The following is a 14,466-nucleotide window of genomic DNA, read 5'->3' as shown; positions in this document are numbered from 1 at the left end:
TCATGTGTTGAGGAAGGATGAAAGTGACTGGTTGAGAAGAGTGATGGAAATGAATGTAGAAGGAAGCAGAGGACGGGAAAGACCGAAAAAGACTTGGCTAAAGATGGTGGAAGAAGAAATGCGGGCAAGGGGGTTAACAAGGAGAGATGCAGAAAATAGGGCAAAATGGAGAAGATTGTCATGGGGACCGCAAGGCTAACCCCCGCTCTAGCAGGGAAAATGGCCTTTAAAATGCATGTTGTGTTGTTTGTTGTTTAGAAAAAAAGTCCGGAAAACTGTTCTTTGCGTGACGGACTGACGGACGGAGGGACGGCGTGCAAACCTATAGTCCCCTCCGCTGTACACCGGTAGGGGACTAATAACAGGAGCACTTCTGCACAGGACCTTTTTGTACAAAAAAAATAATATTTTTTCCCCCATCAATGTTGCCGGTCCAATGTGAAAACTTGACGTGTAAAAAGACCGGCGATTGGCACCGAAACACATCCATTCCTTCTAAAAATTAAAAAACTGAAAATAAACCACTGAAGTTGCATTCAACACGAAGTAGAATATCATCAGGATAACTCGTAGTTTATGGAACGTTTAAAAAGGTTAAGTTAGAAGATCGTATCAATCAAGTACAAATTATGATAAACTTGGCCATGGAGGTTATATTCTTACATTGTAACCCCAATGGTGGGTGCATGCTATGAGTGATTGTTTATTATTATGTTTGTAGGATTTAAAACGAGCCTCACCTGAACAGCTTGTGGATCTGATGGGTCAATAACAACCCCACAGCCTGTCTCTGTCGCCACCACAAGGTAGCTATAATTGTCCACAAGCATGGGGATGGGGAAGATCTTTAGACCTTTGGAGTTAATAAAAAGAGGAATTAAAAAAAAAAAAGTTTAGAATTATTAGTATAACAATATTTTTTGTTGTTGTTGGTTTTAACAAAATTAACTTCATGTTTAGACATAACAAACTGTTGAATAATTTTCATGCTTTACAAATATTCTTCCCTGGATGTATTTGGACTTTTAAATGTTACATACTGTACTCAAACAACACATTTAAATTGTGAAAAAAAAAAAACATTACTGAACAATCCTTTTCCCATTACAGTACACAGAAGAAGGATCAGTGAAGCTATGCTGACTTTTTCTTGTCACAAAATGTTTGTACAAATCTCAATATTGCTCACCAACGTCACAAATCATTGGATTTTTAATGATACGTGAATTTTTTTTATAATTGGTTGATACCATTTATTGACGATGATGACAATTCATTTATGGGAATACACATTCCATCATGATGAATTTTATTTTGACAAGATGCACAAATCCAACAGGCCATACAAAAAGAGGATAGACACAAAACGTGCAGTACCGTACTTGTACAATTAAAACAAATATAGACTATCCCAGCTATAGCCAAATATCTGTTGGCTAAACAAAGGGTGGTCAAGAAGAAGGAATAGCAAAGGGATAACTAAAAATTGCTGGGGCGAGAATAAGATGCTTCTTGGAGAAAATGCCAGGGGCATAGAAACGGCCCCTTTACATGATATGTGCCTTTTGATCTGGAGAAAGCATTCGATAGGGTTCCACGCGAAGTATTGACATGGGCAGTGAGGAAGTTAGAGGTGGAGGAATGGTTGATCAGAATAGTGATGGCAATGTACAAAAGAGCGCGCACACCTTTAAGGACAAAGGACGGGAACAGTGGTGAGTTTGAGGTGAAGGTGGGAGTGCATCAGGGGTCCGTACTAAGTCCACTACTATTTGTAGCTGTAATGGAGGTGCTGGCTCACACCGTAAAGGAGGGTTTACCGTGGGAGTTGTTGTATGCAGATGATCTGGTGTTGATTGCGGAAAGTATGGATGGACTGAAGGAAAAGATGAACAAGTGGAAGGAATGTATGGAGACAAAAGGTCTGAAGGTGAATATCGGAAAGACGAAGGTGATGGCAAGTGGTAAAGCATGTGGTGAGGTGGAAAGAACTGGGAAGTGGCCATGTGCTGTGTGCAGGAAGGGTGTCGGAGTGAACTCCATTCAAAGTACAATGTGCGCTGAGAGGGTTCATCAAAAATGTAGTGGTCTGAGAGGGTCATTAACCAGTGTGGCAGCTACATTCAAATGTAAGGTGTGCACAGAGGGAGCTGCAGATGGAGGAAATGTTGAGTTGGATCTTGGAGACGGCGTGAAGCTGGAAGGTGTGAAAACATTTTGCTACCTCGGAGACATGCTGAATGGAGAAGGTGGATCAGACTCGGCAACGGTTGCAAGAGTGAGATGTGCATGGAAGAAGTTTCGGGAACTGAGTGGCGTGCTGATGAGGAGGGGAGTGTCGTTGAAGCTGAAGGGAAAGGTGTATGCTGCATGTGTGAGAAGTGTTATGATTTATGGGAGCGAGACATGGGTAATGAACGTAGAGCAGCAACGAAGGCTGGAAAGGGTGGAAATGCGAATGGTTCGGTGGATGTGTGGAGCATCGTTGAGAGAGAGGAAGACAAATGATGAATTGCGAAAGATGATGGGAATAGAGCCTGTGATTGATGCTGTGAAGCGGAACAGGTTGAGATGGTTTGGTCATGCCTTGAGGAAGGATGAAAGTGACTGGTCGAGAAGAGTGATGGAAATGAATGTAGAAGGAAGTTGAGGACGGAGAAGACCGAGAAAGACTTGGCTAAAGATGGTGAAAGAAGAAATGCAGGCAAGGGGGTTAACAAGGAGAGATGCAGAAAATAGGGCAAAATGGAGAAGATTGTCATGGGGACCGCAAGGCTAACCCCCGCTCTAGCAGGGAAAATGGCCTTAAAATGCATGTACATGTGGCACAGTACAGTCGTGGCCAAAAATATTGGTACCCGTGCACTTTAAAAAAATAATGCAGCATTTCTTCCAGAAAATTGTTGAAATTTTAAAAATATTTTGGTATCCACATATGTATTTCTTTTGTTTGCAGTGGAAGAAAACAAAAAAAGCTGAAAAATACTAAATCTTGCATATTCCACAGAGTATACTTAAAATGGCCCGGACATTATTATTGGCACCTTTTAGAAGTTGTTAGAAATAATTAGATTCCAAGCAGGTGATTCTCCTTTACTTTGGAACTGAACTCACCTATAGTGAGTTGCAGGTGCCTGCAAAATAAAAATCACTCATTCAACCAGTTTGAATGGAGAAAAGGAGTCATTCTGCTCTTTTGTGTCGCTGTGTGTTCCGATTGTGTTTTCTCCATGTGTTTTCATGTGTCACATGTGTTTGCTCCGCAATGAGCCCGGAGAAAAAAAAAAGAAAACCAGACAATTGTCTGAAGAGGTCAGACACAAGATTGTAGCCAAGCATGGACAATCTCAAGGCTGCATGTCCATCTCCAGAGACCTTGATGTTCCTGTATCCAACGTACGCAATGTTATCAGGAAGTTTAAGGCCCATGACACTGTAGCCAACATCCCTGGACGTGGCCGCAAGAGAAGACTTGATCAAAGATTACAGCAGGATTGTTCGAATAGTGGAGAAAGCACCTCGATCAACTTCCAAACAGATTCAAGCTTACCTTCAGACAGAAGGTACAACAGTTTCAACTCGCACCATCCGTCGCCAACTCAATGAAAAGGGGGTTCTACGGTAGGAGACCCACTATGACCCCACTGCTGAGAGAGACATAAGAAAGCCTGAAACACACCTGAACAAGCCAAAATCCTTCTGGGAGAATTTCCTGTGGACAGATGAGACCAAATTGGGTTTTATTTGTAAAGCTCATCATCATTATGTTTACAGAAAACAAAATGAAGCCTTCAAAGAAAAGAACACCTTCCCTACAGTCAAACACAGAAGAGGTTCAGTGATGTTTTGGGGATACTTTACTGCCTCAGGCACTGGGTGCCTTGGATGTGTGCATGGCATCATGAAAATAGGAGATTACCAAGGCATTTTAGAGCGCAATGTTCAACCCAGTGTCAGAAATCTGGGTCTACGTCGAAGGTCATAGGTCTTGCAACAGGACAATGACCCCAAACACACTTTAAAGAGCACCCAGGAATGGTTCAAGACAAAACGCTGGACTGTTCTGAAGTGGCCAGCAATGAGTTCAAATCTAAATCCCATTGAACACCTGTGGGGAAATCTGAAAACAGCAGTTGGGAGAAGGGTATCTGGGAGAACTGGAGCAGTTTGTACAAGAAGAGTGGGCCAAACTGCCAGTAGAGAGGTGTAGGAAGCTCATTCCTGGCTATAGGGAGTGCTTGACTGCAGTTATTTTGTCCAAAGGCTGTGTCCATCGAATTCTCCTTCAAGCATTATCTCCTCTCCAACTCACTGGTCTCTGACAAACTGTTTGGTTTCCAACCTGGCTATTCCAACTTGGATATGTTACTCCTTCTGACAATGCAACATATAGATGTCTCAATTCAATGGATTGTTATTGTTCTTTCTCTCTTTCTTTTTCTTTCTTTCTCTCTTTTTTTCTCTTTCTTTTTCTCTTTCTTTCTTTCTCTCTTTTTTTTCTCTTTCTTTCTTTCTCTCTTTTTTTTTCTTTTTCTTTCTCTCTCTCTCTCTCTCTCTATTTATTGTTTTACGTGTCTGTTTATGTTTTTTGTGTTTTATGTGCTAACATGTGTTTGATGTGCTAGCTCTCAAACGAGCCTTTACCTTGTATACAAAAAATAAAATAAAAAGCACAAGCGATAGGTTAGGGCCATCTCTCTGGATATCTCTCAAAACCTTTGGCACTGACTGAAATCCAGTTTAAATTTCAAAGTTGTCCTTTTTTTTGGATCCAGGGCCCCCTGCTCAAGTGGCTGTGCATTTTCCTCAAAGAGCAAAAAGAACTGGTGGCCTTTGATGGCATCATCATGTCGAAGGTGAAGTGACCTGGTCTGAATTTGAATTGGTGATCTGAGATGAGATCATTGTAAAGAAGGAAGGATTTCCTATCAACTGCGATGATAGATGCCATGACCTAGCTGATGAGGGGAAGTAAGCCAATATGTCTCTAGATAAGGCAATTGGTTTTTACACCTTGCTTATGTAAGGCGGTGATGTTGGTTAGCTTCCAAGCAGATGGAAGATGACCTAGGGCAAATGATTGGGTGAAGAGAACCGAGAGAGGGTGAGATAGTGTGGCACAGCAGGATTTTATCCTCGTCATATACCCAACCTGTCCACCAGGTTTCGTCCTAATCTGCCCATAACTTTTTGAGATATGGTGCTATATATAGTTTTTGGCCCTATTTCTCAATGGTGAATAATCACTTTATAAATTCTACCATCCAGATCTTCACCAAAATCTAATGAAGTCGTCCTTGTCACATCCCAAACCCCTCCACCCAATTCCATCCAAATCTGCCCATAACTTTTTGAGATATCATGCTCACAGACAAACAAACAGACATATAGGGGTAAAAACACCAATCGATGGCACAGGTAATAAAGAACCTGTACCAATCGTTTTATTCTGTTTCAACGCAAGATATCAGCAAATAATTTCTCAAACAACAACAACAACAACAACAAAATCTCATGCACCAATCAGGTACAGTAATATCTCGCTTAGCTGCATTCAGGATGCGTTCCTGGAGAAGATTGTGCTAATCAAAAATGTACTAGAAGGGGGTCATCATTGTACCATTGTTTACATGGAGATGCATTTCCGACAGTGCTATTTCTTACGAATGAGTAATATACGAGGGCTTCATTGAGGTATCGGTAATAGCACTAATAATAATAATAAACATAGGGGCAATACCCCTGGCGCTCACCTGGTAGAACAAGCATTCTGAGTATTGCGCTGCAATACATGTCCCCTACCGGCAGTGTGAATTATATAATTACCAACGCATGGTTTGAGGTAACTCGGCCAAAAATTATCCGATGTGCACCAAATAAAGTTCATGAATGGTTGCACAGACCCATACTTCTCATTAAAAGTGGAAACAGAATGTAAATCTGAGTTAAAATAAGCCCGCAAGGTCGCTCCGTGGAGTAGCCTGCACGGATTGCACTGTGTGAATTATATAATTATTACCAAAGTTCAAAGTGCCATAACTTTGTCAAAAATGATCAAAACGTCGTGAAGTTCGAGCTTGATCTGTAACCTATCATGAGGAAACCATGTGCCAAGTTTGAAATCATTAGCGTTAAGAGTTTAGAAAAAAAGTCCGGAAAGCTGTTCTTTGCGTGACGGACTGAGACTGACGGACGGACAGACTGACAGACGGAGGGACTGCGTGCAAACCCATAGTCCCCTCCGGTGTGCACCAGTAAAGGGACTAATAAACAGTATACTGTCTGACTAAAGGTATTTTAAACCAATTTCAATGGTTGCTAGAAGACAGGGCAGCATGTAGAATCATACTAACATAATCATAAGACTTTAAACAAACAAACAAAAAAATACCTATTTTGGGGGGCAATCAAAATTGATCCCCAGTAGATCCCCAAAGGGGCAGATTTTATTAATGCTGTGAACAAACTTTGGTACATCACAGGTGATGAAGGTTGTGGTAAAGTTTCATCGAAAGTGCTCGTAGTTTCAGAGGAAAAAGCAAATTTGTATTTTTGGGGGGGGGGGGGAGTGGGGTGCGGGGTCAGACCTGGATCCACTTTGACCCCCTGGTAAACCCCCCTAGACCCTTGTTTTTTTAAATTCCGTGAACAAACTTTAGTCACAACACAAGAAATATCATTTTTGCCAAATTTGGTCGCAATCCCATCAGTGCTTTCGGAGAAGAAGTTTCAAGTGTTTACGGACGGACGGACTGACGGACAGACGACGAGCCATCGCATAAGCTCCCCTGAACTTCGTTCCAGGTGAGCTAATAATAATAAAACAGATGTAAAACATATTTTACAAATAAAAATAATATTATTAGTATATATAATAACATCAATAAGTATTAGCAACAACATAAAATATGTGCAAATATCAATAAAAATAATAATTGCTTTCGCTTCTACTCCCATATTAATTCAGGGTTCATCCTGCAGCAAAACGAAGGCCGAGTGAACAGCGCTGATTGGCTATGTTTGTGTGAAGAAGTACAAACAATGGTGGTGTGTGCGTTTATTCGACGAGTGCTCCGCGTTATGGACTTTCTTCATTTTATATTTTTAGTAAAAATTTTCTCCAGGATAAAGCTCTACAACGAATCAGCGTTCTCCAGGGCAATGTTAAGCGAGGTATTACTGTATTTACAAAGCTGTATATAACGAAAAACTGCATGATAAATTTACACACCGTTGAAAATCAAAGGTTTGACATCAGAATGACCACTTGGAAGCCGCTTTCGTGCATTTTTCACCTGCCGCTTGTGGTAACACATGCCAAGCTTTGTATTGCTGTAAAGTACATACCTGACAAACAAAAACCAAAAAGTTCAAACAATAATTATTAAATGAGAGAGGCAAAAATCATATTGACTGTTCATTACAAGTTTAACAAATTAAATAATTTAAACCAGCAAATTTCGACAATATTGTTGAAGAATGCCATACAGGCAAAAAAAAACACGTCCACAAAAAGGTTCAGCAACTTCATTTAACGATGAGTGATGCACATCTCCCTTGACAATGACCTGCCATTGAAGCGATATCATTTTAACTACAAATATGTGATACATACAATAATCAGCAGAGCACAAGTGCATTTATTAAATAACAGCCTTGTATATTACGACCTACTGTATTCGATTGTCAATTAATCACGGTATCTCAAAGGTAGTTTGCCAGGTACATGCAGAAGTAGCACACCTACCTTTGAGCTGTCTAATCTGGGTTTTATTCTGAACCGACTGTACACTGTCAGGAAGGGGTTACGCATGTAAGGTGTTGCATCAATGTGCACCGTCACTCGGATGTATGTTAAGCCAGGTGTCTCGTATGTTCGTGTTAGCTGGTGGATGTTAAATATCCCACTGTCTTTCGATGAAGAGTCGGTGCGTTATCGCCAGCACCCTGAACAAATTCCAAGTACCTGCCATGACTTCCACTGGGAAGGCAAAGTTAAATTACCTAAAATATTGTCGTGTTCCCGGGGATTAAGATCCCTGGTCATGAATGGCCGACTGAGCTTTACACTCCGAGGTGTTCAGTCCAACTATGGCGGTGTTATGTAATACGCGCGAGAGGGGGGGGGGGGAGGGCAGTAAGGCTCTTACCTGCACGGATTCCAATGGAGTGTCCTCAAACTACGATAAAATCAAACCAGAACGACATGGAATTAAAATGCAACAAATAAACAGGTTTGATAAAAATAAATGCCAGGGACAGGAAATGCACGGTAAAACTAATTCCTAATTTGTGGTGCCCCCATACGGACTCGTAAAACAGCACAAGGGGATAAATAAATGAAAGTAATTTAAGGTGTGTGTGATGCGTTTGCCTGCACTCCGTGGTCTCTTCAAGCGGTCCCCAACCCCGTCAGCCGCCGCACGGGTCCCTGGTCCGTGCGCGGGAAAACAGGCCTTGGCGCGCAGCTGCGTTCACCCCAGCCGCCGACGTGTAGCGCTCAGGCCCAAGCTCAACAAAGCTCTCGTCGTCCGCTCCACAAAGCACCGCGGTCTCTCCGGCTCACTCGGTACGGCACACAGCCGTCACGAAACCACGAACCAAGAGAGTCAGAGTGCACGAGCTGCGACCGCCAATGTCAGGACCAAGAGCGAGGAAGAGCAGAGAAGCAAGAACTGCGACCGCCCACCACACAGCCAGTACCAAGAGAAAGAAAATGCGACTGTTCGCTTTAGACTCGGGACACAAAGACAGAGCAAAGGTGTGACTGCACGCTATGAAGGCCAGCCCGGAGAGAGGGAAAAATGCGTCTGCCCGCAATGAATGTCCCAACGCAAGAGAGTAATATGGCAGCCGCTTCGCCTTTTTGTTCCCTGGTCTCCAACGTCATCTTATGATGTCCGCATGTGTTCCAATCAAGGAGTCAATCGTAGCAGTCCATCGCCCCGACCAATCATCACCCCTCGGGGCGGGGCCCCATGGCCCTGCCTGCTTGGTATTGTGATGACTCGGCTGGCGGGGCCAGCGGCAGCGTTCAATGTCTGAATCCTGGTGGCTTTTCTTGAATGTTATTAATTTAGGTGTGGTGTGCACGGCTGGTGTGGTGTGTCATAAGGAACAAGGGGGAAACCACAGAGGCAATTTACACACAGGGGATTTACCCTTATACCCTACCAAATTAACATAGCTCCACCCTTCTCATGGAGACAATAAGACACTCTTACTGAACACACGGAGCGTACGTAAGGAACAGGCTTCTTCTTCTTCATGACAGTCGGAGCACACTACCTTATACAATCCTACCTGGCCCTAAGGTATTTCATTGGTACCCCCACAAACGTAACAATATTATCCATCAGATTCATTATATTATCCCATCAACAAAACAAGTAAATAAACAAAGAACTGATACTCGAGGTCCCCCCGCCTTTTATGTGGCATGATGAACAGACCCGTGTAATAAAAAAGCTACATTTACAACGGTTTTTGAAATATCATGTACACAAAAGTACATGGATGGATGATCGGTCGGTCAGACGGAGCTCGCTTTAATGCCCCCTTCTCTGACCTCAGAGGGGCAGGGGACAAAAATTGTTCTGGATGAGCATATAAAGGAGAATGGAGCGAGCATAAGCAGTATGACCAAATGTTTCCAACTTTAATTTAAAACAATAATAGTTATTTTAAATAAATAAATAATAAAAAAAAAAAAGCAACCTTGTGGAAGACTCCGATTCGATCATCCAAGCTGCACACAAACCCCAATTAATGAGAAAAGCACCTTATGGATGATGGGTAATGACGGCACAGGTTGATAATGTCATTTCAACAGGAACATTTGTACCGTACCACAACAACTGCGTCGTATCAATCAATAACAAAAAAGGGTTTATTAATCTGCTGGAGAAAATCAATTATGAAAAGAAAAAGCAATTATTTTCCATGCGTTCACAAAAGTCCACAATGTCCAAGTATCCTGGATAGAGAGACATGGAGCAATGGCCATTTGCCCCTCGTTGCTTGTGGAGAAGCAGACTTGCTAGTGTTGCTGCTTGTGAAGAAGCAGACTTGCTGGTGTTGTTGCTTGCAAAGAAGCAGACTTGCTATTGTTGTTGCTTGTGAAGAAGCAGACTTGCTAGTGTTGTTGCTTGCGAAGAAGCAGACTTGCGATTGTTGTTGCTTGTAAAGAAGCAGACTTGCAAGTGTTGTTGCTTGTGAAGAAGCAGACTTGCAAGTGTTGTTGCTTGTGAAGAAGCAGACTTGCTAGTGTTGTTGCTTGTGAAGAAGCAGACTTGCTAGTGTTGTTACTTGTGAAGAAGCAGACTTGCTAGTGTTGTTGCTTGCAAAGAAGCAGACTTGCTAGTGTTGTTGGTTGCAAAGAAGCAGACTTGCTAGTGTTGTTGCTTGCAAAGAAGCAGACTTGCTATTGTTGTTGCTTGCGAAAAAGCAGACTTGCTATTGTTGTTGCTTGCGAAGAAGCAGACTTGCTCGTGTTGTTGCTTGCAAAGAAGCAGACTTGCTGTTGTTGCTTGCAAAGAAGCAGACTTGCTATTTTTGCTTGTGAAGAAGCAGACTTGCTAGTGTTCTTCTTCTTCTTCTTTTGAATGACATGTGGCTGCGGGGTCGCGTCATTGGCTGAAGGTGCAGCTGTACCACTGATACGACGCCATATGTCGGCCAGGGCAGGGAATGTGTCATTTGTTCAGAGTGCCGGCGATAGCTCGCATCCTCTTCACGAAGGACATCATGGGATCTTTAAGTTTAACGTCCACCATGTAAGGCCCGCAGAAAGTTTATCTTAAATATCGATCCAAACAGTAAAAACATCTCAACCAGAAAGCCAACACTGCACGCATGACGATACAACAATGAAATGATGCTCGAGAGGTTCCGAGTCTCGTATCCACGTTTAAATCGTAAACATTGTCATTAAGCTTAATCACGCCATGTCCACATCGATGATCGAAGGAAGATTTTCCGGGTTCGGTATCTGGAAGTTCACCAAACTTACGCCAATCTGAAGAGAGGCTTCTCCATGTTGGCCGCAAGATAACGCTGCGCTTTCCTACCACGAGCCCGCCATTTGTTGCACACACAGCAGGACACAATTACGACCACGAACACGAACCCGAACCCGGCCGAACCGAACCGAGGCAAGACCAGGCAGGAGGCGGAGCTTCATCCATCGCAAAACAACCCACAGGCTCGTGATTGGTTGGTTTCGTTGTATTGCTCTCGATTCTACCAATCCTGACAGAGGATGCTCGGCCATGCCGTGGCGTCACATTTCGACTCTTTCACACAGCACGGGAGGAATTCTTGTCTCGACACGAAACCGGAATTAACGCTTTAATCAGGAATGAACAACCTCAAAAAACGCACCCATTTCTGTCTATTTAAGCACTCGAATCTCGACTATGGTTTTTGTAAAGCCCTCACAATCACAGTGCAGGCGACATTTTTCCAATCCATTGTAATTAATACGAAGATTCTGGATTAACGATATATCGCATCCCTGGACGCTGGGAAGAAAACGAGAAAATAACTGACACGATGAAAGCCTTGAAATGCAGAAAGAAATTTAATAAAGACGAACTATATGCAACACCAGTAGTCCGCCACAATACACCGCCCGGAGCCATCCATGTTCGCGCATTTGAAATGCGATCCAAAAAGAGGCTATTAGGGCTTCCGTGTTTTGACAATTTAAATCATAACGTTTTTGAGGTGCATTTCTCATTTTGTGTGATTTGATCCATAAACAATAAAAAAAAGGAAACACAAGCTTTTTTCATCAACTGCCGAAATAGCTCAGTTGGGAGAGCGTTAGACTGAAGATCTAAAGGTCCCTGGTTCGATCCCGGGTTTCGGCAGACCTTTTTTTCAAAATTTTCGGCAAAACCCAAAAACTGTTTTTTGTTTTTTTTTACTTCTAGAGCACCAGAGGAACAAATGATGTCGGTATAACCTGGAATCTTTTGCTCAACTCCCAGAAAGATAAATCCAATATGGCAGAAAAATTACATTTGTCAAAAAATTGCCGTTTCGGTCATCATATCAGTCCATAAAACATAAAACCATCAGATAAAGTTCTAACTATAGTAGGCCGACTACATTTATTCTCGCCCATACTGTCAATGTTAACACATCATTATCTTATGGGCTACACACCGATAACTATAATTTATAATTATTGCGAACAAACCCTGTAAATCCAAGATTGCCGCCAACACATTTGCCTGAAAATCACAATTTTTGGTCATAGATCGAGTGAAAAGAATAGGGGCAATACCCTGGGCGCTCACCTGGTAGATAAAGCAGTATGCTATACCGCCCTTGGGTCCTTGGCACACAGATAATGAATGATGGCTTACTAGTGTTGTTGTTTACTAGTGTACACACATGCACGTCATTTATTTTCGAGAACAGATCCAAGATCGAGACCTCCAAGATTGGAGGTCTCGTCTCTTCAAAGCTGTCCATGCACGCTCGCTTTCGAAGTTAAGTAACTTTTCTCAATTGTGTTTTTGTCGAAACTGGTCTTGTATGTACCTATTGGGGTGTCTTGAATAGTATTCTTGACGTTGGTTTTTCATACCTGTGTACAGAATCGTCGGTCTCTCTTATCGCGTATTCTGAGGCCTAAGTGTAGTACTACTACTAGGCTACCGTGTCCAACCTTGGCTTGAGGCTTTGTTTTTGTCTCAGCGGTTCTCCGATCGCGCTGCAATTATTTTCCGGTCTCTGTTTTTCACGGTCTTTTCATCCCATACATCCTTGTTTTAAAATCTCAAAAAAAAAAAAAAACCCAAAAACATTTCCTTCTGTTCTTATTCGTTTATTCGTTCTTATTTGTTCGTTCGTTCGTTTTTCGACCACGTTGTTTCGTTTGTGATCACGTTGTTAAAAAATGTCTCATCTGACCCCTGAAGACCTGTATTCTGTCATATTCTATAACACCTTTTTCTTCTTCTTCTGTAAAAGGATGCTTTCGACTTGCTCACCAAATCCATTCATTCCAAAAAAAAATTCCATCACTTATAGTGCATCTTTCATTCATTCCCTAAACTCTCCAGCACTCCATCCTCCCTCCAGCGTCCTCAAACGTATTTTTGACTCGAATGTCTCAAGAAACTCATTTTGCAATAAATGTTCGTTTCCCATTAATCGTACATTTTTCAAAATCCCATCACCCCAAAATCCCATTTCCCATCACCCCTCCCCTCTAAATCTACCCCTTGCCCATCCCCTCCAAATCATCCCCATCACCCATCTCTTTCAAATCTTCCCCCTTGCCCCTCCCCTCCAAATCTTCCCAATCACCCATTCCTTTCAAATCTCCCCCCACACCCCTCCGCTCCGAGACTCTCCCTCGCTCCTCCCCTCCTAGACTCCCCTCTCACCCCTCCCCCTCAAAGCGTCCTCCCCGCTTCTTCCCCCTTCCAACTTTCACCTTCATCTCCCTCAACCTTCTGCCTCGCTCTTCCCCCTCGTCAAATAACACCTCACTGCGCCTCTCCCAATCACCATCAAACCTTTTGTCTGCCCCATTCTTCCCTTTCTCCAAGCTATTCTGTAATCTCCGACACACCTTCAACAGCTCTCCCTACCTCTTCCTCCTCTTCCACATCTTACCCTACCGCTCCCCCCCCCCCCCCCTGTTCTGTATCCGATGCTCCCCCTTCCTCTTCCTTAACAGTATGGACCTCAAACATCCGGGGCCTTCGCTCAAACTTGTCTGATCTCTCCATACAGGTTGCTTCTGACAAACCAGACGTGATCTGCTTAACAGAAACTTTCCTCCTTCATGATGTCTCTGATTCCTTGGTATCTCTCCCAGGTTACTTCCTCCTCCGGTATGATAGACCTGAGCCTCGTCCTGGAGGTGGGGTTGCTATCTTTATAAAAAACTCTCTTCCTCACTCGCCCTGCACTGCCCTCTCTCCACCTCACCCCCAGGAATACCTTTGGCTACTGCTTCCCCTTCGCTCCCACCTTTTGTTCATATGTGTGTTGTACCGTCCACCAAACAGTGATGACTCCATCTACATCTCGCTGTCTGAGAATATGGACCAACTTCTATCTACCCATCCCAACTCTCTCTTCCTCATATGTGGTGATTTCAACTGTCACCATGCCAATTGGCTGGGTGTGGGTACCGCTCTCACCAGCCATGGCTCTTCAGCAAAGGACTTCTGTGACTCACTGGGACTGACACAATCTGTCAATTTCCCGACCCAGATTTCAGTCAACGGAGCATCTTCTCTTCTGGACTTGGTTATAACTAACTTCCCTGAAAATGTCTGCTGCTCTTCTTCTGCTCCAATCGGCTCTTCTGATCATGTGCTTGTTAAAGTGGACATCTCTCTGACCATTCTCAGAGAGCCTCCTCAGCGTCGACGAGTCTGGCATTTCACTCAGGCCAACTGGCACGGTCTTCAAGCAGCCATCAATCATCTGGACTGG

At 43.2% G+C, this 14,466-nt stretch overlaps 1 protein-coding gene and 1 non-coding gene across 2 annotated transcripts; one reads left to right on the top strand and one right to left on the bottom strand.

Moving 5' to 3' along the window:
• Positions 1–17: 17 nt before the first annotated feature.
• LOC137431785 (putative thioesterase PNKD) lies at positions 18–11,175 on the bottom strand. Its single transcript, XM_078782465.1, has 3 exons — positions 11,012–11,175; positions 7,232–7,347; positions 18–853 (listed from the first exon to the last, which is right to left on the bottom strand). Exons 1-3 carry the CDS (start codon positions 11,035–11,037, stop codon positions 690–692), a joined length of 306 nt encoding a protein of 101 aa, XP_078638591.1. The 5' UTR covers positions 11,038–11,175; the 3' UTR covers positions 18–689.
• Positions 11,176–11,800: 625 nt separating this feature from the next.
• Positions 11,801–11,873, top strand: TRNAF-GAA (transfer RNA phenylalanine (anticodon GAA)). Its single transcript has one exon. It is a non-coding gene; the product is annotated as a tRNA-Phe (tRNA).
• Positions 11,874–14,466: the final 2,593 nt, after the last annotated feature.

This window comes from Myxine glutinosa, chromosome 7 (assembly GCF_964187855.1).
Source record: "Myxine glutinosa chromosome 7, kmMyxGlut1.1, whole genome shotgun sequence".
Taxonomy (NCBI): Eukaryota; Metazoa; Chordata; class Myxini; order Myxiniformes; family Myxinidae; genus Myxine; species Myxine glutinosa.
This window is presented reverse-complemented; position numbering and strand designations above follow the sequence as displayed.